This window comes from Oculina patagonica, chromosome 4, assembly GCF_052425735.1.
Source record: "Oculina patagonica isolate OP01 chromosome 4, crgOcupat, whole genome shotgun sequence".
Classification (NCBI taxonomy): Eukaryota; Metazoa; Cnidaria; class Anthozoa; order Scleractinia; family Oculinidae; genus Oculina; species Oculina patagonica.
The window spans coordinates 6,605,403-6,630,615 of NC_135761.1; the positions used below are offsets into that span (position 1 = coordinate 6,605,403).

Genomic DNA, 25,213 nt, shown 5'->3' on the forward strand with positions numbered 1-25,213 from the left:
AAGTAACACGTATTTTAAGTGGTAATTCATTTTATTTCGTAAGTAAGAGAATGTCTAAGTAAATCTACGAACTACAGTATAATCCTTTCTTGAAACAAACGTGTTGCTTGCTGACTATTACATTTGAAAGCATTCAAACTAAGTATTGTTCTTTAAATGCAGCAATGCCTTGTGATTGAACTAAAATTTCCGTTGCTGTCCGTTAAATGTGATTCGTTTGAGGAAACTTAGTTGTCAATCCTCGTCTTTCCTCTCTCTTGCTTTCTTTGACGTTCGTGAATTATTCTTGTCCTGTGGTGATGGATTTGACTTCTTGACGATTATTTCAGGTCTAAAGACAAGATTAAATAGGATTATAAACAGAGATATTTTGCTTAACTCATACTACTTTTTCATTTGATGGGAGGATCTGTTTTGTAACATGGAAATACAGACATGGCTTTAAGGAGGCTAACAACGGTTTCCAGCACTTGTTAGCTCTTGAACTTTGATAGGTCAGTACAACGAAACTTAAACAGTTGCTGCTACAGTAATGATATCAAACCAATGTCCAATCATCGCTGAACAAGTTACGGTAATTTTCTTGACATCACTGGTTACCATAACAACAGTATTACCAGTAAAAACACCCTTTATTTTCCCTTTAAGCGCTTATAACTCAAAAACGAGTCCAGTGACCCCCATTTTTATCACTGAATAATAATCAGCATATTTGGATACAACTTTTTGCAAAGTTAAAAAAATTCTCTGGAGCCGTTTCAGAGCCACCTTAATAATTTAAGGTGGCTCTGAAACGGCTCCAGAGAATTTTTTTGTGTTGAAAAAAAAACTGTGTTTTTAACAGGTTATACCATTGCTATGGTTACAGTGATGTCAAGAAAAAATCACAATTTATTTATCAATGATTGGGCATTACAGTGGAACCCCGATATAACGATATGCCAAGGGGGCAGTAAAATTATATCGTTATATTGAGGAATCGTTATATCGGGGTTCCTTCCCATACATTTTACTATTGCCGAGACATAACATATTCATCGTTATATCGGGAATATCGTTATATCGAAGATCGTTATATCGGGGTACCACTGTAGTTTGCAATCCTCCAAGTTAAGACCATTTTAGTCGCCATGGCGACTAACATTTTGGAGCTGGCAACTAAATTTGAACCAAGGTCGCCAGCCTGGCGACTAAAATTGAGAGGAATGATTGAAAGTATCAGCTTAATTTGGTGACTAAAGTGTTTCACTGGCGACCAAAACTTGAGTAGTTGGTGGCCAAATGGCCACTAAGGAAAAAAATAAACTTGGAGGGTTGGTTTGATACAATTTTTGTAGCAGTAACCGATAAATGTGTTGTAGCACTGACCCATCAAATTATGAGAGCTGGAAAGTGCTGAAAGCTGTTGTGAGCCTCCCTAAATTTTTGCGCTGTCTAGGTAATCATTTGACTCTGATAAATAGGTGCTTCGTTTATACATTCCAAGATATTGCTCATCTTAACACGCAAGGAACTGATCATTATTTTGGAGGGGTGTAGGATGGATATGATTGAGTAGGGATTTGATAGATTCACTGAAGACCTTGTAACAATCATAAATACCAAGCTTTCTGACTTACAACCACCCATACCATCCCCTGGAAATTATAAGTGCTGCAAAAGACCACATACCTTTTAACTACACATAAAAATGGCTGGAAGGAAGTTGAACATACAATGTAACTATGGTTGTTATTGAAGGTATATCGGTTTTTGAAACCAAAACACTGCTACAATGTAGGGGTGACTTGATGCAGCATATTATTGGAAGTGTTGTTTTACATGTACCATCTCAGTTGAAACTCTATACTTTAGGTACGAATACACAGAAACAGTAGTACCCCAGTAACTCGAACTGGGATAACTTGAACAACCCCGCTAACTCAAACTAACTTCCATTTCCCTTGGATTTGACCCTGATAACTCGAATTCTGGTTCTTGCAACTCACCACAGTTGCCCATTGATTAGAGCAGCCAATTTTCCACTTTTATCATAACAATGTATGGTTGTGCAATTTGCACTGTACTGTATACTGAAGTGCTAAAAAATCAGTAAACTGTCAATTATTAACTTGAAAAAATAAATATTCAATCGACCCTGCTGCGACTGCAGTAGGGGATGGGCTGGTAGGGCTACAAAATGTAGCTGCATATGATATGAAAAATGTATGAATTTTACCACTCGAAAGTATAAATTTGTAATGTAAACGTGTTTGTTTGACTTGAAGTTGACGAGATTTATAAGCCATACATGTACCACTTTAAAATGGTCTTTGCAGTCCATGAGCAAACATCCTTAAAAATTTTTGAATGTTTAGAGACTCCTTGTAGACGGTACCTACCTTAACATTTTCCTTCCAGAAACTCCTCGAGTTTCTTATACTTGAGTAATTTCCTTGACTTCTTCATGCTCACTATACTCCAAAATGGCTCACAGCAATTAAGCATAATAAAGACAAAAAAAATGTCAGACAATTACATGTACAAAATATGTGCCATTTTTCCATTCGGAGATATCTATATTCATATACAATGTTACTTTTATATATGTACTATGGGTGGCCCTATTTGTACAATTGGGCATTGTTTGGATAATGCAAATTCAGTTTCCAGCTCAGTTGCAGATAGCACTGTACACATTGTACAGTACATGAAAGGCTGTCATAATTTGTGACTTTCCTATAAATTACATGTACAGTGTATGTGCATGTACATTGGAACAAGTAAACTTTTCACCCACTCAAAAGTAAAGGCACATCCCACTGAAACCATGGGCGGCACACTTGAGTCAATGAATCGTGTTCGCAAAAGTAAAAAATCTATCAAAAGCTGTTAATAATTCGAAAACTCAAAAACATATAGTTGTGGAAAACTATCATTGTTCTTTTCCTGTGCTATGACAATTCTGCCTCCCATAAAATGTTGTAATAAAAATCTAATATCATTAAAACAAGTGATTTTTTCACCCACTCAGAAATGGGTAAAAGGCCTTCCCACTGAAACCATGGGCGGCACACTTGAGTCAATGAATCATGCTCGCGAAAGTCAAAAATCTATTAAAAGCTGTAAATAATTCGCAACTCAAAAACATATAGTTGTGGAAAACTATCATTGACCCTTTCTTGTGCTATGACAATTCTGCCTCTTATAAAATGTTGTATTAAAAATCTAATATCATTGAAACAAGTGATTTTTTCACCCACTCAGAAATGGGTAAAAGGCCTTCCCACTGAAACCATGGGCGGCACACTTGAGTCAATGAATCATGCTCGCGAAAGTCAAAAATCTATTAAAAGCTGTAAATAATTCGCAACTCAAAAACATATAGTTGTGGAAAACTATCATTGATCTTTTCCTGTGCTATGACAATTCTGCCTCCCATAAAATGTTGTAATAAAAATCTAATATCATTGAAACAAGTGATTTTTTCACCCACTCAGAAATGGGTAAAAGGCCTTCCCACTGAAACCATGGGCGGCACACTTGAGTCAATGAATCATGCTCACGAAAGTCAAAAATCTATTAAAAGCTGTTAATAATTCACAACTCAAAAACATATAGTTGTGGAAAACTATCATTGATCCTTTCTTGTGCTATGGCAATTCTGCCTCTCATAAAATGTTGTAATAAAAATCTAATATCATTAAAACAAGTGAGCTTTTCACCCACTCAGAAATGGGTAAAAGGCCTTCCCACTGAAACCATGGGCGGCACACTTGAGTCAATGAATCATGCTCACGAAAGTCAAAAATCTATTGAAAGCTGTTAATAATTCGCAACTCAAAAACATATAGTTGTGGAAAACTATCATTGTTCCTTTCCTGTGCTATGACAATTCTGCCTCTCATAAAATGTTGTGATAAAAATCTAATATCATACCACTGAAACCATGGGCGGCACACTTGAGTCAATGAATCGTGTTCGCGAAAGTCAAACAAGTGTCAAAAGCTGTTAATACTTGTAGTTCGCAACTCAACAACATATAGTTGTGGAAAACTATCATTGTTCCTTTCCTGTGCTGTGACAATTCTGCATCTTTCATTATAATTAATGCTGTAAAATGTTGTGTCCGCACATCCCACATAACCAGTAGGCAGCCAACTTGTGTCAGTGAATGTTGTTAGCAAAAATCAAACTTAGCTTACTTAGTTCTGATCTCAACAGCATATAATAGTGGAAAACTACCAAATGTTGTCCATTTGGTATGTTTCTGACACATGTACAAAGTAAGCTTACAATGTAACAATTTACTGACTTCAAAACATTATGATAAAAACCTAATATCATTGAAACAATCATTAACCAGAAATGTAGCTCACGTGGCCATGAACTTTGGCCATAACATAAATTTAAAGTCTAATTTTAAAACACAAGCACAGAATTATGAAACTTAAGCTTAAATAGCTCACACACCAACAAGGCAACGCAAATGTAAAGCTTCTATGAAACCCGGGGATGAAACACGAGTCACCCGTGCAAATAGGTTTTTAAAAGCTTACCTTAATAAGAAACTTGGCCTTTACAGCAGTGTTGATCTGAAATCCGGTAGAAGACAACTCCATACAGCTACCTTGGAAACAAAGTGGTCTTTACGTGAAGAAAACTGCCCTTTAGGCGACTGAAAATGTCGATTCTTCGTTAGGCGAACTTCGAAACCGACCGCCAAAACTCATCTAAATCAAAGAGAACGCCGGGAATGATCTTTGTTGCGCATGATCGGTTAGTAACCAGTCCCTGACTCGATTGTAACTCGGCCAGTTCAGTGAATCGACCTTTGTACCGCGGCCGTCGTACAACAACAACAAAAAGAAATAATTAAACCGAAGAAGTAAACCGAAATCAAAATATTTAAATCGGCAAATTATCGTCAAAGCGTTCAGCTATTGACTTATTTTTCCTCTGGAATGTTTTGAACTTTATTTGACGAAGTAGCAATCGTCCGTGTGAGGTCGTGTGACTGACTAACCTGAGATCATGCCCTCCCTCGCTACTTACCACTCCGGGGAAGGAGGGCATGATACATTTACTTGTCGAATCGTATGTAAAAAAACCGGATTCTGGTTTTTCTTCTGATTGGTCGAGAAACAATACTAAATGAAGCGGTGTGGACTGATTGGCTGTAGTACTTCAACGAGACTTCCGGTCAAAAGCTGGTGCTAATGGCTTAGACGAGGCGTGTTAATTGCGAGGACGATTTTTCTTCTACGTTAGCTGAAGCCCTGACAAATTTCAAGTGTAATTCTCTGAATGCAGAACAGATAGAGTGTTCGACAATGCGTAATTTGTTTTCGTGACGGTGTTTTGGCAATTCATCGAATGAGTTTCGGGAAAACAAATTCACCAAACAATATTCCAGAGGTGTTGGAATGTTTAAGGCCGATTTACACGGTACGACTTTGTCGCATGCAACATCCTTACGACAGGCCTACAACATGACTTAGGAGTTGTAGGTTTGATTTACACGACACAATTCGTGTCGTAAGCTTGTCGTAAGCATATCGCAAGCATGTCGCATGCAGCTAAATCGTACCGTGTAAATCGGCCTTTACAGTGTTTACTTTATAAAAGCTACACGATGCTATCCGCGCCGTGAAACAGCTCATCTGTAAATTCCTTTTTTGTGAGCTGTAAGGGACGGCATCTATCGCTGATAAATATGCATTCGCGAGTGCCATTTCTCCCTGCTACTGAAAGCATTTTTATTTTAGCACGGCGAAAAAGTTTTAATACAGGCTGTACATGTATAATTATTCTGCAGACGTTTTTCACGCCTGGTGGAAATCCGAGTCCCGAATTTGCCGCCATCTACAAAGAGTGGTTTGACAGTTCGACGACACCTTAGTTTATTTAAATTTGGGGGCGGTTGGCGGCCGGTTAAATAAATGTATCAGGCGTTCTTTTTTCCTCTCTCATTTTTGCAAGGGAAAAAAACGCCTGATCGCAGGTTAGTGACTGACACTCGTTTTGACACTGGGGTAAAAGCAGCTCTGGGCCTCTGAACTGCCCCTGATCCCTCTAAGCCGGCTGAGCGAGCTGGCTCTTATGAAAAGAGTATCAACAGGCTTCAGTAACGTTTCAGTCGAGTAAACGTCACGGAAACAGAATCAAAAGGTGTCCGCAAACGGAAACGTTGCGGAAATGTACAATCAGGCAGGAATATTGTGCTGTCGCGTATCCGTTGTATCCGTTCTGCGGAAATGCAACGGAAATGCACACGTTCAAGATTCCGTAGTGTTTCCGCGATACGGAAACGTCTTATTTCACCCTGTGTGCTGTAAAATTACAAAAATATATTGAACATTTCAAGTTTTTTAACCAAGAAAGAAAAATTACAACTTGGCAAGGAAAAACGAGTGACCAATGAATAAAGATCGACCTCAAATATACTGTGGAGATGTATATATGCTATTCGGCCTCAACCGCGGTTGATACTTAGGCAGTTGCAAATTGAACAGTTTATATTTTTCGCTCAGTACTGCATAATATTCTTGTATAGCCAGTATATGTTGATTTTCTGTAAAAGATGTTTTGGTAAGTGTAGTATAAAAAAGAGTGGATCAAGTTTAAATCCGATTTCAAAGCGAAACTACTGAAAACACAAGAAGCGTTTCCGCTAGCACTCTCCGCTCGGAATAGTAACAAAATCTTATGCACAGTCTCTATTTCAATTCCATGAAGCCAAGTTAGTAGTAACTATGATGAAGGTATACACCGTGTTTTACTTCCTAGGCATTGTATCAATACAAGTAATACAAATACAAACTCGAAATCTGAAAATTCTTTTGATGCATGTTGGGTGTATTCATGCAGAAAATGGAAATTACGATCGAATTTCTTAGAACATTTATAATAACTGTTTTTCATGAGACCCTTCATGAATCTTCGTACTGTATAATATACGTAATCCTCTCTTAAATGAGAGAAGGTTAATTAGCTGAGAATAGAGATGATATTCCTAATTTAAGGGTTAAAATTAAAGAAGGAGAAATACATTTGATCAAGTGCGTTGTATTGGTCATACCGAGTCGACTAAGTGAAAATGCACACCGAAGCGTTTTTGCTGAAATACTTACCAACACCGACAATTTATCTGTGTTGAATAAGAAACTCTGGAAGTTGTTCAACAACCATCTGGGTCTTCAAATCTTGCTTCCTAACATTGCAAAGTGACGCACCATGTGCTTTATATATTTTGTTCTTCGAACATTCCCTTTACAATTGGCTATGTGCGATGATGGTTAAAATTAAAAAAAATATCTATTAAATATTGCAAGTTTCTTACCTATGTAAAGATAATAAAAACGGAAAATAACTAATGAATGGCGAGCAACTCGCAATATAAAGACGGATATATAGCTTCAAACGGTATGCTATTAGTCTTCAACCAGTCTTCAACCGCTTGGTTAATACTTCAGGCAGTTTCAAATTTAACAGTTTACATTTGCTCTCAGTTCTGATTCTCATGTGTAGCCAGGTTATGTTTATTTTCCTTCAAAAGATCATTTAAGTATGTCTAGTAGGAGTCAGTTAAGTTTGAATTCGAATGAAAGCGAGACTACAGAAAACTCAAGAAGCGTTTCCGCTAGCTAGCACTTCGGCTCCGCTCGGAATACTATAACAAGACAATCTCTATTTCAAACCTGTACACCGTGTTTCGCATTATATTTCCTTGGTAATTTGTAAATTAAACTATTATAAGAACAAACTCGAACACTGAATCTTATTTGGTTGTTGGGTCGTATTTATGCATAAAAGGGAAGTTACAATTGAATTTCTAAGAAACGTGAAATAACTCTTTTCATGAGACATGAACTTCATGTCTCGAATTTACTAAATGCTCGGTTTTATAATGTATAATATATGTAATCTTCGCCTAAATGAAACCACTTTGGTTTAGCTCAGAAGGAGACAGGATATTTTTTAAAACGAAGGTTGACTGAAATTGAGACAGAAAAGCAAAATTATCGGGGTACTTCCTTTGCGTTGTTTGAAGTATTCATTACCTGAAGAGTTACTTGTCGTCCGGTTTTTCTTGTAAATCTAACCAGTCCATCTGTTATTTTAGCTTAAATTGCATTTATAAAAGTTCGCTTTTTTAAAAGTTTTGTTGATATGAAAGAGAGAATTGCCTCAGCAAAGGAACATGACTCTTTAAGGGAGAAAGTTACTCGTCAATTTTTGACAAAGGAACAGTATTTGGTGTCCACGAAATGTTTAACTAGTTTTTGTTAAAAGGGTGCATGATTTTTATCGCCAAATATCTCAAAATTTCTCGAATGTGATAAAGCAAGGGACTCTTGAATATTGACCATTGCCATTTTGGAGCTGAAAGTTTTGAATTAAAATCAGTATAGCTGAAGTTTATCTTCAACAGCAGTCGATAATTATCCTGACAAGACTGGATGGTAATACTAAGAACAACTGACAACCTCCAGTCTTGGTTTTATATAATATATAAAAGCTTAGCTTAAGGCTAGAACTTAGTATTTTATTTTTGAAAGTATTTTAACGCTAAATATTCATCGGACAAAGACATTACCTCAGAATTATTTGATCTTTATGGAAGTCGCGCCACGCTGTATAACTCTTTCCTAGAAAACGTATTGATTGAACTCTGCAGCTGATTCGTTTAAAACCTAACAACCTGTCAAGGAAGACATTGGTTGTCCAATCAGTGAAATACACGTGTCTTAGCATACTGTATTATCTTACCGAGTCGACTGAAGTGAAAACGCACACCGAAGCGTTTTTGCTGAGACGCTCTTCAACACAAATTACCTGTACGAAGCTCTGAAAGTTGTTAATGTAATTGCTTGCTTACGTTGTACAGTGACTTACTGTGTGCTTTCATAGTACATTTTGTATAAAGCTAGTTTTAACTGAATACTATGTGGCTCGGTACTTCCGACATTCCTATTACAATCGGCTATGTTCGATGTTATTCGATGGGTTAAACTCCTTGTGGAATCAGTGAATACTGGCTTAAAATTGTAGAAAGGATTGCTGAATATTTCAAGTTTCGTACCCAAGCAAGAATAATGGAAACTTGGCACAAAAAATGACTACTGGATATAGATCGATCCCAGATATAAAAATATATGTTATTCGGCTTTAACCGCGGGGATTTCAGTCAAATTGATCAATTTCAAATTTTCCGCTCAGTACTAAGATTCTTGTGTAGCCAGTATATGTTGATTTTTTTTTTCAAAAGGTAATTCTGGTAAGCTTAATTTCGATTTTAAAGCGAACTACTAAAAAGGCAAGAAGCGTTTCTGCTAGCTAGCACTCTCCGCTCAGAATATAATACTACTACGACATCTTTAATAACATAATCTCTATTTCAATTCCTGTATAAAGCTGTACACCGTGATTCGTTTACTTCCTTGGTGTTATACAAATGAAAGTAATTTAAACACGGACTCGAACACTGAAACGTCTTGTTGCATGGGCCTATTTATGAAGAAAATGGAATTACGATCGAATTTCTAGGAAACATGTCAAATATCTCTTTTCCACGAGACATGAATTTTGATACAAATATACTAAATCATGCTCTGTTGAATGCATAATAAACGTAACCTTTTAGTAAATAAGATCACCTTGGTTTCGCTCTGAAAAGAGTTCTTCTAAAGCGAGGGTTGAAAATCATATAAATGGGAAATTATCTGGTTGCTAGGCGGGTACGGTGTTTGAAGTTGTCATTCTGCTAGTATCACCTTTTGTCAGGTTTTTCTTGGAAATGTAACCAGTTCTTCTGTCATTTTAGCTTAAATTACGCTTATGAAAGTTCGCGGGAACTGATTGGTGGAAAATCCTAGCACCTGGCAGGAAAGAATTATTGTTTGTACAATCAGTAAAATACATTTGATCACGTGCCGTGTATAAACATACCAAGTCAACTATATAAAGTGAAAATGCACACGGAAGCGTTTTTGCTCAGACACTCACTAATACAAATTACCTGCGTCAAATGAGAAGTTCTCAGAGTTGTTCAACAACCGCCTGGGTCTTCACATTTTCATCAGATACAAAAGGTAACTGCTTCCTAACATTAAACAGTGTGACTCAGCTATGTCCTTAAATGACACATTTGAAGCTTCATTGCATGTATGGTAAGGTTATTTCGACATTCCTTTTACAATCGGCTATGCTCGACGACTTGATGTAATACGCTGGGTTCAACTCCTCAAGGAATCAGTGGACTGGCTTAAAATTGTAGAAAAGATATTGAACATTTCAAGTTTTGTAACCCACATGCAAGAATTATGTAATTTTGACAAAGCTTAATGACTACCGGGATATCGAATTTAATATTGAGATAGCCTGAATATGGTTCGGCTTCAAACGCTTGTTTAATATTTCAGGCAGTTTCAAATTTAACAGTTTCAAATGTTCGCTTGGTGCTGATATTTTCGTAAAGGCAGGTTAATTATCTTGGTTTTTCTTCAGAAGATTATTGTGGTATGCCTAGTATTAGAGTCAAGTTTAATTTCGAATAAGCGAAACTACCGAAAACTTAAGAAGCGTTTCTGCTAGCTAGCAATTCATGATCACCTCCGCTCGCAAAACTATTACTTGGTCTTTTTGCATAGTCTATTTCAATCCCTGCATGAAGTTAAACACCGTGTTATTTTTTTACTTTCTTCAGTTGGTGTCATAGAAATGAAACTTATATAATTACAAACTTGAACACTGAAACTTCTTTTGATGCTGGGTGTATTTATGCAAAAAATGGAAATTACAATGGAATTTCTGGGAAACACTGATGCATGTGAAATATATAATAACTCTTTTCCATGAGATATGAATAATCTCTGATACGAATATACTAAAAACGTATACTGGGTTTTATCAGAATCTGTACACCATTTTTCGCCAGTAACTTCCTTGGTGTTGCAGGAACAAGAGTAATTTAAATACAAACTGGAAACTTCTTTTTGATTCTGGGCGTATTTATACAAAAATCGGGAAATATAACTTACAATGGTATTTATGGGAAATAACATGAACTAAGTCTTTTTCATGATACATGAATCTTTGATATGAATATACCTACTATAATATTTGTAATCGTCTGTTAAATGAAATCAGCTTAATTTGGCTCAGAAGGAGAGAGGAAATTTCTAGAACGAAGGATGAAAATGAGCTCAGCAGGCGAATACTGCACTTGACGCGTCCAAATCAGTGGGGGAAGAAACTTCCTTTGTTACACAACTCAAAAAGTAATCATAGCGGTGCCGGGCAACCGAGACTGCACATGTACAGTAGCTATCGAATGGTTGCTAAGGGCGTAGTGAATAGCTTGACAAAGTTCATTGTTTAGTTCGCATGATTTGGTCTTGACCGTGCACAAAACACAATAGCTATTTGCATTTTGATTGCTCCTTTGAAGTCTTCCAGACATCAAAACAAAAAACAGTGATAACGGTGACCAGTCTGGCAAAAGTAAGGCTTGTGAATTATACCAATTAAACATAACTCCAATGGTTCTGAAATTATTTCCCATTTTTTGGTTGTTAAATTTCAACCGTGACAAATTTTTCGCTTGTTATTCCACGTCGCCAAAACATTCTCAGTGACGTGAGACATGAGGTGAGAAATCTGGCTGAAAGTGCCAAAAACATCTCATCAGCGGCGTAAAACATCAAACGCAAACACCGCGACTATTCGCATTTCACACGCACGCAGTAATTGATATTTAAATCTTTCTGAGAAAACAAATCTTTGGTTTGACGTCTTTCTTAGCAACGGCTTGTATTCAAAGAAAAGTGCCGACTTTCTTCCCCCCGCCCCCCCCCCCCGGTCTAAATTAACGGCAATCAAAAATTAACGCTTTGTAAACTGACGAAAATTTTTAAAATTCCCCTTACTCTTTTTGCACTTTAATTTCCTGTGACATACGGCAGATATTTAGTGACATTACCCCAATCTTGATAGAGACAGCCACTAATCCAGATTTCGCAGTTCAACCGAAATGGCGGGTTCTCCGGGAAAACTTCAAATGGAGCACAATATTCCCGTTTCAGGAATTTTCTTGCAATTTCATGGAACTCATGCTGCGCTTTTTAATTCTTTCCTAGAAAATTGATCTCTAAAGCTGATTCGTGGAAACCCCATGGCCAGCACCTGCAAAGAAAGAAATTGTTTGTCCAATCTGAAAAATGCATTTGATCACGAGACGTGTATGAGCGTAGCGAGTAGACTAAAGTGAAAATTTACACCGAAGCGTTACAGTTTTCGCTTGAAATCGCCACAAAACCTGCGTTGGATAAGAAGCTCTAAACGTTTGTTAAACAACCGCCTGGGTTTTCATATCAGTCTCCGTCGGATAAAAAAGGTAATTGCTTGCTATCATTGTACAGTGACTCACTATGTGCTTTTATGACGCATTTCGAAAAAAATATCTTCTTATACGGAGCTTTACTGTGTGGTTCGGTACTTCCGACATTTCATTTTATACAATCGGCTATGTTTGTTGACCATAAGTAACACGCTAAAGGTTAAACTCCTTAAGGAATCAGTAAATACCGGCTTAAAATTGTAAAAAAGGTATTGAATATTTTAAGTTTCGAACCCATCATCGGCGAGAATAATGAAAACTCGGCACAGAAAAACAAAATTTAGTAGGCTGAAAATGCGATACAGTTTCAACTGTAGTCAATACTTCAGACAGTTTCAAATTTAACAAGCTATATTTTCTGCTCGTAACTGATAGTCAGTATATATCGATTTTTCTTCAAGAGAATCGATCATTTTGGTAAGTCTAGTATTAGAGTCAAGTTAAATTTCGAATGTAAAGCGAAACTCCTAAAGACTCAAGTAACGTAACGTTTGCGCCAACACTCTCTGCTAGCAATACTATTACGAGATTTTATGGCACAGTCTCTATTTCAATACCTGCAAAATCTGTACACTATCTTTCACCAGTAACTTCTTTGGTGTTGTACAAACAAGCCAGTAATTCAAATAGAAACTCGAAACTTCTTTTGATGTTGGGCGTATTTATACAAAAAACGGGAATTATTACTTAGAATAGTATTATTAGGAAAAACATGAACTACTTAAGTCTTTTTCGTGAGACATGAATCTAGCTTTGATACGAGTATACTTACTATAATATTCGTAATCGTCTGTTAAATGAAATAAACCGACTAGGTTTAGCGCAGAAGGAGAGGCGATATTTCTAAAAAGGAAGGATGAAAATTTTTTTCAGGAACGGTGATTCAATTGATTATCCCAGCATCATCATCTGCCGTCAGGTTTCTCTTAATTCAAACCTCTTTAAATTTTTAAGGCCGCCTTTATACGGCATTTTTGCTTCACTCTTTCTACCATCAAACTATGGCCGCCATGTTGCGCGACTCCGTATGTACGCCATGCCGCTATCCATGTTGACCATGAAAACTCATTTCGATAGTATTCCTTCTTTCATGGGTATGGTGCTACGCTTAGGAGCTCCGCTATTATTGACTCCAATTGGGAATAGCCTGAGAATGCTATTCGTCTGCAACAGTAGTCGATACTTCAGGCAGTTTTGAATAGAACAAGCTATGTTTTCGCTCAGTACTAATGGCTTTGGCAAGTCTAGTATAAGAGCTGAGTCAAGTTTAATTTCTAATTAAAAGCGAAACTACTAAAAACTCAAGATGCGGTTTCTGCTAGCGAGCTGACGCTACGCTCGCAACATTATAATGAGATCGTATGGTACAGTCTCTATTTACTGCCTGTATGGAGCTGTACAGCGTGTTTCGTTACGTCCTTGGTGTTGGTGTACAAATGAGAGAAATTTATTTGAATACCCCCTCGAACACTAAAACTTCTTTTCATGTTTAGTGTATTTATGCAGAACATACATTTAACAATTTGGCTAGGTCGGCTAAAATCAGACGATATTCCGCAAGATTGAGCAGGATAATTGTTTTATTATTCAACATGTTGTCAACGAAACACTTTTTGCAAATAGAAAAACCGTAATTATGCAGCGCTCTACAAGGTATCGTCACTCAAAAATCCGATTGAGCCACCTTAAGAGTTTAACTTAAAAAATGTGGACAGGCATTTAATTGTAGAGTTTTAATCTTCCATTTTTGTTGCAGGTGCGAATACCAAAAAAACCATGGAAGGCTCATTTGAAAGCATTTTGGAATCTACAAAAGAGCTCCTGAAAAAAAATGAAATTCTTTCCAAAATACTCGAAGAAAAACTGAATAAAGTGTGCGAGATTGAACAACACTTAGAAGTTATTAATCAGATTTGTGATATGGAAAGTGATGAAAATCAGGGTGTGGGGGCCGTAAGAGATACGTGCAAAGCTTTGGCGTACGGCGGTTACCTTAAAGAGAAAACCGACGCTGCTGGCTTGGAACATGTAGTCAAAAAGATGGAGATCGAGAAGTTTCCAGAATCGATACAGCCCAAAGGTTATGAGATTAAAGGCTACGTTGAACAGATTGCAGTGCAATTGGAGAAGGTCGACAATTTGATAAATGAGATTGGCGAAATGGTAAGTAGCCATATGTGTAATGAAGCCTAACAAGACAAAAATAACGAGAAGATCGAGTTACAGACACGAGAATGGTGTCCAACTTGTGAATAAATTTGAATGTTTTCTCACGGCATAACGTAAATTTGATCAGTTTTCTTTGTACACACAAGTTTAAAGGTTCCTGTGTTTAGTGAAATAATCAAGTGACAAGTGCGATATTTCATGCAATCAGGGTATGCTACGCTAAAACATTTCACACTTAACCCTATTCAGACCGGGCTTTTTTCGACCTTCTCTGACCGGGAGGGGGGGGGGGGACTGTTGCCCCCCATGTAACTTCGAGAATATTCAAGCAATCACAATGAAACTTACAGGATATATAGTATGTCCGAAAATCTTTCTTTTGGTATACCGTAGAATTCCGGTTATAAGCCCTGGGCTTATACAACTTCGTAAGGGGTTTTGGGTGGGCTTATAAGCGGAGAGGCTTATATCCGGGAGGGCTTATAAGCAGAATGAAAAAAACCGTTTCGAAAAGAGCCACGGGAGTGTTGATCGAAATACCTTTTTTAAGTTAAAAACGCATAATTTAGCCCTATTTAGCCCTGTTCAGTAATGTCATCCGGTAGAGGGGGGCTTATATCCGGGGGGGCTTATAATCGGATGTATTTTTTTGTTTCGAGATAGATGGGCCTATAACCGGGGGGGCTTATAAGCGGGGGGGGGGGGGGCTTATAAACGGAATTCCATTAAAGTTTATTTTTATTAATAGAAACACGAAAATTACAAATTTGGGAAAGATACCTGTCAAAATACCGTTGCCATGGTGATGTCAAGTTCCTAACACATCATCCAACCATACAAAATTATTGCCAGATAAATTTTTGAAAAAGTCAAGTTTGGCAGCGTTTGGTAAAATCTTAAAAAAGTTATAAGAATTCAAAGTCAGCGCGGGCCTCAAAAGCCCCACCCCCCCCCCCCCCCTGGTCTGAATAGGGTTAATATATCTGACCGATTTTGCAAGAACCTGGCCACCCAAGACCTAAAACACTCCAGACTGCTTCGAGTCCCTTGCCCTCCCTCCTGGCTAGCTGACACCTGCCACATCAGCAGGCCTCCCTCTCTACAGGGAACCCTCAAGCAGTGTCATTGAAAATATTCACAATCAACACAAGGCATTCAAATTTAACACAAACAGGCCCAAAAGGGCCCACGACTGGCTGGGCCCGACCACTTTAAAATGCCAGCTTCCCCTCACCTGGGATTTTGACAACTACTCCCCCAATCAGGCACCAGTGCATAGTCCAGACCCTGGCCAAGGTCCCTGACCCATCCTTGCGGCAAGGGCCTCCCCCCTTCAAGTTAAGGCTGCTAGTTTGGCTTGCACTGTGCAAGGGCGAAAACCTAGCGGCCAGGCATCTGCGAAATCACTCAGATATAACATATTTTATTTCTCCAACATTAACCATTGCTACATCCGTGAAAATTTTTACTTAAAAGGAAAAGGTTATTTGGTTCAATGTTAATTAATGTTTAGGTATTTAAAATATCCTTAAAGAAATATGATAGTTTATTAAAAACTAGCAATGGTGTATTGCAATATATGCGTTTTCATTGGTTGACAGGCAAATGTATATGAGCCCATTGACCACAAATATGGTAGCCGACACGCGTCAACGAAAACAGCTGGGAAGCACAAATATTGCAATTCTTTGGGCGTTTTTAATAAAACAATTATTCCACTCGCGCTTGTTGGATATGAGATCGTAATAGCCAACTCGGCGCTACGCGCCTTGTTGGCTATCTACCATCCCATATCCAACGCGCGCTCATGGAATAATTGTTAATTATAAAGTTTACGTTTGATTTTTCACTTTTTAACCCGTTGGTATAACTTTCATACAGATACAAGAATCTCGCAAGAATCAATATAGAATCTCTGAAACGGAAAGAATTGACCTGGAAATGAAAATGTTGGATTTTGAAGGTGGTTTAGAAAAATGCACAGGCTACCAGGAGCAGGCAGCGAAAGCGATGGAAGAGCTAAAATGGGAGGTAGACGATTATGCGGCTAGGCAGGAAAAGCTGCTGATACTCAAAGATTCTACGTTGGCATGGTTGGTGCCGGAGGTGAGTAACTTTTGTCGTCTCTTCAATAGCATCTCCAGGTTGACTTTCTATACCCCCAGGCACGCTGTTGTGGTGATTTTTTGCCTTTGTTTCTTTGAGGTTTAAGGGTGATTGGTACAATTTACAAAACTTGCACTTTGATGGATCGATACTACTACCCTATATCAGTTGATTCGCTAAGATAATGTTATTAAACGAACGTCTTATTATTAGCGAACAATTTATGGTCATCTTCTTAATAAAAAAAAATTACCATAGACTCTTATAACTTAAGTAAATAAGTTCTTATAAGTTGTATTAGTTCTTATAGCTTTGAGTTTTTTTATACAACAACTAAGTGATCTGAATTCTCGCGCGCTCATTGGTCGAATGTTATAGTCGATGAGATTATAAACCGTGAAAATGGCGTAGCTTGTAATGCAACTTAAGGCCGTTCGCGCTAATTGTTTATGCACAGTTTTACTGCACACGTACATGCATCAAGCACGTGAGCTCAAGAAGCTATGATAAGGCTGATAGCTTCGCTCCCAGTTATTCACTTAAATGGTTGGACCTCACATTTTTTTGATGAACAACTTCCTCTTCTAATTTTTGACAGATTAAAAAAAAATGAACAAACCACAAATATGGGAAGTAGATTGATTGATAGATTCATATAAACAATATTTGGCAGAGAAAATTGCATTTCAGGGATTTATTTGCCATATTTTTGGACAAACAGTAACGACAGCCATATTCAGTAACGATGCCCGATTTTTTAGATTTAACGTGGCCTTTTGGGTATCGTATGAGCAACTAATAATCTCACAGTAGTTAAAGGTTTAGAAAAATCGATGTTAGAAGATTAGGGCGTACGTCCTTTGCGGAAAACGTGAGAAATTGTCGCGACTTACCAAAAACCAGAATCCGACGAGTTGTGAAAAGTTAGTTGGTAATTTATGACAAAATTTCATACACATTCTTCGGCTTCAAGTGAAAAAAACTTGATCTTACGAGCGCTAATTACGAGCGCTTACGAGCTGCGCCACGCGCACGTTTTCCATGGTCTACATGCCTTTAGTAGAAACTCGGTCGTGTTCTATTAGAAATCGCCAATCGATAAATCTCATTGCTTCTCCCAATGTTTTCTATTTAAACAATGGAGCGTTTCTGTCGAGGAACTATCGGCTGATGATTGCCCCTAAGAAATCCGATGTTTTAAAAACAAATATTAGCCCGATAAGCGAAGCTTAGGGGGCTTATATGTTAGTTTTAAGAACATCAAATTTACATGGGGCAAGTATCAGACCAATAATTCCGAGACAAAAACACTCTATTGTCTTTATTGTTCACCAAAAATTTCTTGCGCGCGTCCAATCAAAAACGACCATCTTGAATTATCTATATATATTGAATTATATATCTTGAAATATACCAAACGAAACAAAACCAGACAAGCCACTAAATACTCATGAATCAAATATTTTTCATTTGATTTTTTGTCTGTAGGCCTACTTGTTTACAAAATATTTCATGGACGAGAACTACATCCATCCGGGAATTTTCCTTGGACGGGCACTAGCTATGGGATGATAGTGTCTCGATTCATTTATACCAATCAGAATCCGATCGAAGAGAACTTAGTGGTGAACTATAATGGCTGATAGAACACGATCGCGCGTAGACCATAGAAATGACGTCATAAAATGTTCAAGACTCAAGACCATTGAAGAATGTGGTCGATTTGTTAAATACCTCAACAAGAGCTATTAAAAAAGAAATGGTGTTTTGTTTCCAGAATGATTTTGGTTGTCGGTGAATCCGGGGATACCTGCTTTTTTGTTTGTTTGTTTTTTTAATACAACATTGATTGTAGCTCCGGGTTGTGTATAACTGACCACAAATGTAATAACGCCCTCAAATGTAATAAGGGTTTGACCACAATTCTCATAAAGTCTGTGCTTTCTAATTGTTTTTTGTCTGTAAAATAAAAAGGAAATTACACGGCCGATTGAAGATATGAATCATATTTATTCGTGTTAAAAACAATATTTTACCCATGCTATCATCTGTAATATATTGTTTTAACCACTCAATTTTTAATTTCATATCATCGCACCACTGTGTGATAAGTTGTTATTACATTTGTGGTCGAATTCTTATTACATTTGAGGGCGTTATTACATTTGTGGTCAAACCCTTACGACATTCGAGTGCATTATGACATTTGTGGTCAAACCCTTATTACACTTGAGAGCGTTATTACATTTGTGGTCAAACCCTTATTACATTTGAGGGGTTTTTACATTTGTGGTCAATTATTACATTTGTGGCTTCTACAGCCCCTATTGTAGGGCTTGCTTTGTTTTTTTGTATTTGAGGCGGTTCGAGGGCCGTAGTGCAATGGACCCCCTTCCATTCACTACAGAAAAGAAAACAACAGAAACATACGGGAATGAACCGCCAAAGGTGAGAGGGCACCCTCATACGAGGCCGGCCCGCCAACTTCGCCAGGGAGTCGAACCCCGCCCCACCTACAGGATAAAAAGACTGGATAAAAGACGCGAGAGGAAAGGCAATACAAAAGACAAAAGAGAAAAAAGAACACGGTTAAAATCTCAATTCCAATTTGGCTAAAAATGCGACAAACAATTTCAAAAGACAAAAAGAAAGAAAAATTGGGTTAAAAATATCAATTTCGTAATTTGGCTAAAAGAGTAACAAAACAATTTCAAAAGACAAAGAAAAAGGAAAACTGGGTTAAAAAGTATCAATTTCGTAATTTGGCTAAAAAAGTAACAAACAATTTCAATTTCGTAATTTGACTAGAAAAGTTACAAACTTTTCCAATGCAGAATGCAACCATATTTAGGTTTCCGCACTGATCATCTCACTACGTCTGCTAAGACCAACCAATTAACGTCCAAATAAGGACCCCACCAGAAGAAATAGCTTGAATAACTTAAAAAAAGATGCAAGAAAAAAGTGTCCAGACGGGAAAAAACCAAATGCAAGTGACAAAGAACCAGGAAAATGTTTAGAGACATGGAGATGCTGAAAAGAAAGTCCCAAAAGTCTCCCATGCAGGATGCAACGATGTTCAGGTTTCCCTACTGTGAGGACCAACCAGAAGGAATAGCTTGAAAAAGATGCAAGAAAAAGAGTCCAAAAGGGAAAAAACCGAATGCAAGTGACAAAGAACCTGGAAGATGTTTAGAGACGTGGAGATGTTGAAAAGAAAGTCCCAAAGGTCTCCCATGCAGGATGCAACGATGTTCAGGTTTCCCTACTGATCTTCCGACAACGTCCACGAGGACCAACCAATTAAACGTCCCAATTAAGGCGACCGCGAGCACCCACCAATTGATAAGCAAATAAAAGAAAAACAGAAGAAACAGCTTAAATAACTTGAAAAAGAGGCAAGAAAAAAGTTTCCGAAAGCAAGTGACAAAGAACCTGGAAGATGTTTAGAGACATTAAGGCGACCGCGCGAACCAACCAATTTAAAACCAATTATTCAACCAATTAAAACGTGTGAGTAAAAACTAAAAAGACAAAGAGACTAAAAGGCGAGGGAAAAAACCCCATCTGAAACAGTTCCAACGGCACCGTTCGCACCCCATTGGCGATTGAAATAACGGCGACGACGCTCAGAGATGAAACGCTTGAAGAGCAAGGGAAGATAAAAACGGACTCTAGACTTCAAACATGCCAGGAGCCGGAGGGCGCCCGGTCGCTCCGAGCGAAAGCGGAAATCATTCCGCTGACACCAAATGAGAAACTTACAGACATTTAAAAGATAAGCAAAGACCTTGGGCACGCAGCGGAATTCGTCTCTGCTAAAACCAAAGAGCACATGAAGCACCTCAATGGACGGAGCCAGAGGAGACGCTCGTGTTAAAAGTGACTGGATCCAAGAGATGCCACTCTGGGCAAGCGGGCAGTCAAAGAAAAGGTGCCTAAGACTCTCAGTGTGATGACCACAAAAACAAGCCAGGGGAAAGTCATAGCAGAAGGAAACTAAACGCTCGGCGGTGTACAGGACCCCGTGAGCAATCTTCCAACTAAGATCAATGACTTGCCTATCAAGAGGCAAGAAAAAAAGGGAGCTCCAGGTGGAAAGCCAGTCAATGTTAGGAAAAAACGGGCGAAATTTGACAACACAATGCGGAGTGCACGGGTTGAAAGACAGAAGGAGCTGGTAACATTGCTTGCAGGTGATAACATTGACAGGAACAGGACTAGCAGAAGAAGATGCAATGACAAGACCATTCGGAGATCCAGAGCCGTCAAGCGCGCGCCAAGCTTTCAACAAGGCCGCGTAAAAGGGGGGCAAAACATCCGGGTCAAAACTAAACGGGTCTGAAAAAACCTGCATAGGCGAGGCATTAAAATGGGAATAAAACCAAAAAGACATCAGGCCAACCCAACCACTTGGGGAGGACGCAAAACGCTTGATCCATTGGACCAAGAGAGACTGCACTTTAAAACCGGTAGAGACAACAGAAAAGCCACCATTCTCCCTGGCATGGATGACCACATTCCGGGCGACCAAATCCCTCTTTCCACTCCAGAAAAAACTTGAAGACAAGCGAAGCAAGCTCAGACTGGGCCCAGGGGGGCATGTGGACCAAGGAGGCCACATACCACACCCTGGACAGAGCTAAAGCGTTGGAAACCAGAGCCTTACCACCAAAAGAAAGGGATCTCGAACGCCAGGAGCTCAAACACTTTTCAACCGCCTCAATACGAGGAAGCCAATTGGAATCGTCCAAGAGGCCATTGCCAATGAAGACACCCAAAACCTTGATTTTAACAGAAGTCCACTGAATGGCAACGGGCGCATCGGTGCGATCGCGCCACGCCCCCAGCCACAAACCTTCACACTTGGAGAGATTCAACTTCGAACCAGTGCCTTTCTCAAAACGGTCGTAGGTGGAGAAGACCGCACCAGTGGCATCGTCAGACAAGGAAATGACGGATGTGTCGTCGGCATATAAAGAAAGCACAGGAAGAGGCTCAGGCACCCAAGGGAGCCTGAGACCAACAATGGAGGGATGCGCACGCAAATTCGCAGCCAACACCTCCATGGTAACAACATAAAGCAAAGGCGACAAGGGGCAACCCTGACGCACACCACGCGACGGCCAGAAAGGTCTACTAGTGTAGCCATTAATGAGGACAGCGCTACGAACATTAGTGTACAAAAGCCGAACCCAGGAAACAAAAGACGGTCCAAAACCCATGTGTCTAAGTGTAGAAAGGAGAAAACCCCAGTCGACTCTGTCAAAGGCCTTTTCCTGGTCAAGGGCAAGAATTGCGGCCGGGACATTAAATTCATTGGCATAATGAGCGACGTCACGGAGTAAGGCAACATTTTCACCAATGTAACGGCCCCGAACACCACATGTTTGATCGGGATGAATAACCAAATGCAACACTTTTAAAAGGCGACCAGCCAGCGCACGGGCACACAATTTGTAATCTACGTTTAACAAGCTGATGGGCCGCCAGTTTTTATGGAGAAGCCTATCTCCCTTCTTGAAGATGAGTGATATTAAGGCAACTCTCTGAGAGGAAGGTAAAAGACCAGCATCAAAGGAAGCATTCATGACCTCAACAAGGTCAGAACCAAGAATATCCCAAAAAACGACGTAAAACTCCATCGGCAGGCCGTCCGAACCAGGCGACTTGCCTCTCGCCATGCCACCAAGGGCAACACGGACCTCACTAACCGTAAGGTGACCCTCACAGACAGGCACTTGATCAGCGGGCAAAGACAATGTTACTTTCGACAAAAGGTCCGCTTGAATTTCGGAGTCCGTATCACAAGCAGAAAAGAGAGAAGAATAGAAAGTCCTCCAGGAGTCACAAATCCCATCCAAATCAGAAACAGTTGAACCATCCGGGTTCTTCATAGCCGCGATCCAGTCCAGGGCACCCCTCTTCTTTTCCAGCCTGAGAAAGTATCTCGATGAGGACTCTCCTTCCTCAGCCCACTTAACTCTGGACCTAACTTTGGCCCCCTGGGCGGCAGAAAGATCCAAGTCAGCAATTTTAGACAACACATTATGGTAGATAGGCAGAAGGGACACAGTTCCATAATCAATTTTCAATTTGAGATGGTCAGCTAGAGCGACAAGGACAGACCTGGAAACATTTTGGTTTTTGGCCCTCTTCTTCGAGAAATCAATAGCAATACCCTTTATTCGCTCCTTGCCACGATCCCACCAAGAGAGGAGGGAGTCAAAGGAGTTCTTCCTGAGCTTCCAACCGCACCAGAAAGTCTTAACAGAGTCAACAAAGTCGGCATCAGAAAGGATGGAAGTATTGAGCTTCCACCTACCAGGCCCACGGGGGATCGGATCCGGGATAACACACTCAAGAACAACAGCCGAGTGGTCCGAGTAAGGACAAGACAAGATGTCACAGGACTCGACTAAATGAAGCCAAGTGAGCGGACAACCAAAAAGATCAATGCGCGAGGAAAGCGAACCATCAGGCTTGAGCCAAGTGAAGGCCACAGATGAGGGATGTAAATGGCGCCACACATCGGCAACACAACAATTGTTGAAAAAAGACGCAAGAGCAACGGAGCTCTCGCGAGAAATGTCAGACACGTTTGAACCACGCCGATCCAAAGCCCGATCAAACACAGCATTAAAGTCACCCCCAATTAAAGTAGGAACGGAGAGATCAATTTTAGACGCACAAAAATCATAAAACACATCCCTCTCGGGGTTACGGTTCGGCGCGTAAACACAAGCGACGACAAAGGAAAAACCATTATGTTTGAAATGGGCCAAAACAAACCTTCCATCGGTATCAAAAGAAAAACTCGAGATCGTAAACACCGACCTGTACAAGATGACTGACCCACAAGAACGGGTGGTTCCAGGGGAGGACACAGTCAGGAAACCATAGGGGGAAAACCAGGAGTCACACTCGCTGCAAGTAGAGACATGAGTCTCTTGCAGTAAAACAAAATCAACATTAAGGTGGCTAAGCCACTGCAACAGAGACATCCGCTTGTTCGGGTCACGTAACCCGTTCACGTTAAGAGTCAAAAACTTGAATGTAAGAACAGGATGAAATAAATACAAAGAAACTACTTGCGTCTGACGGGTGGCCTAGAATTCACCACAGCCGGCAAAGACACATGAACACCAGGCTTATGCGAAGACTTGCTAACACCAGCTTGAGAGGCTGGCCTTCTTCGAAGTAACCTGTCAACAACACTCGATTTTTCAACAATTCTAGGGTCCCTAGGACCCTGATCAATGTCAGAAGACTCCAAACCAATTTGGGGGTCCCTAGGACCGTGATCAATGTCAGAAGACTCCAAAGACTCCAGGCTATCGATATCGTTATCATTATCGATTTCAACGATCTCCGGACGTAAAATACTTTGACTATTTTGGCTAGAAGGATCAGAACCACCCTCCAAAGAAACACCACCAGAGGACTCCGTGGAGTCGACTCGCTGCCCACAAGTTAAGTGGTACGCCTCCTCAGCAGTAGAAAGCGGGGGGGAGAGTCCTGAACGGAGGAAACAACATCACGAGACGGGGGAACAGAAGCAACACCCTCAGCATTTCCCTGGGAACCAGGCTGACGGGACACGGCCATAGAAACACCATCATCCGAAGGCATACTAGCATCATCAACAACACGGGGAACAGTGTCATTCTCATCGGGGAAAAGGCTGACACCGGAAGCACCAGCAGCGACCGAGGATGCAACAGAACCCCCGGACGCAGCAGATCGGGAAGACATGGTCAACCAACCCTCGGCTCTATCAGCCCTATCACGCTCACGCTGCTCCGCATTAAATTCTGGGGGATCATTTTCATCCGCATCACCAGAACCAGATGCACCAGAATTAGAACCCCAAGGGTTTTTACACTGGCGGGCAAAGTGCCCCGATTGCCCACACTTACGACACTTGTCTTTGTTCGGGCAGTTGGCAGATTTATGACCTTGAACGGCACACAAGTTACAAACGAGCGGCTGCCCGCGGTACCAAATACGACACGCATAACCATTAATAGTGACAAAGCGAGGTAAGGTTTCCGAAAGGACAACGCTTACAAGACGGGTACCAGTATACACATTGGGGTTGCCAACGTAAGACTGGCACCTCACGTTTCTAACTTCACCAAAATCACTAAAAACCTCCTTAATGGCGTCATGATCCTCCTCGTAGGGGTAATCAAAGAGGTGAACCAAGGTGGAGGGAGGTCCACCGCCAAGAACAGCACAGTACATGCCAAAGAGATGAACACCGGAGTTCCTCTTTGCAGCCTCAAAATTGTCCGGGTTATCAAAAGCAACCCTAATGATATCATATCCAATTTGGCACGCAACAACTCCGCGCGAAAAGACCCTCACAACCTCCTGCATAATTTCGTCTTTAGATTTATCGGTCAATTTCCTGCCCATCTGGACATTTAAGGTCTTGGGAAGTCGCATGTTAAGGGTTTCCTTCTTAAATACAACAAGTTATTTGTTTCAAACTAAATTAGATTTCTTTCTTAAATAGTTATTGTTTCTTAGGTAATATTCACAAAATATTTCTAA

The 25,213-nt window shown here is 39.8% G+C and overlaps 2 protein-coding genes, 1 long non-coding RNA gene and 1 pseudogene across 5 annotated transcripts in view; 2 read left to right on the top strand and 2 right to left on the bottom strand.

Annotated features, from left to right (window-relative positions):
- LOC144649248 (uncharacterized) overlaps positions 1-25,213 on the top strand; it is a 78,709-nt gene that overhangs the window by 49,192 nt on the left and 4,304 nt on the right. The window contains exons 4-5 of the mRNA XM_078508705.1: positions 14,136-14,542; positions 16,430-16,654. Coding sequence (XP_078364831.1) covers positions 14,136-14,542; positions 16,430-16,654 — 632 coding nt within the window. The remainder of the gene's footprint in view (positions 1-14,135; positions 14,543-16,429; positions 16,655-25,213) is intronic.
- Positions 1-25,213, top strand: part of LOC144649254 (uncharacterized) — a 91,603-nt gene that overhangs the window by 23,277 nt on the left and 43,113 nt on the right. The window lies entirely within an intron of this gene.
- On the bottom strand, positions 13-4,724 carry LOC144649264 (uncharacterized). Of its 2 annotated transcripts, XR_013569869.1 has the most exons (3): positions 4,539-4,724; positions 2,382-2,469; positions 13-331 (listed from the first exon to the last, which is right to left on the bottom strand). It is a non-coding gene; the product is annotated as an uncharacterized LOC144649264 (long non-coding RNA). The 2 variants fall into 2 exon arrangements; XR_013569868.1 differs by lacking the exon at positions 4,539-4,724 and having other exon boundaries at positions 2,382-2,479.
- On the bottom strand, positions 20,196-21,258 carry LOC144651370 (uncharacterized; annotated as a pseudogene).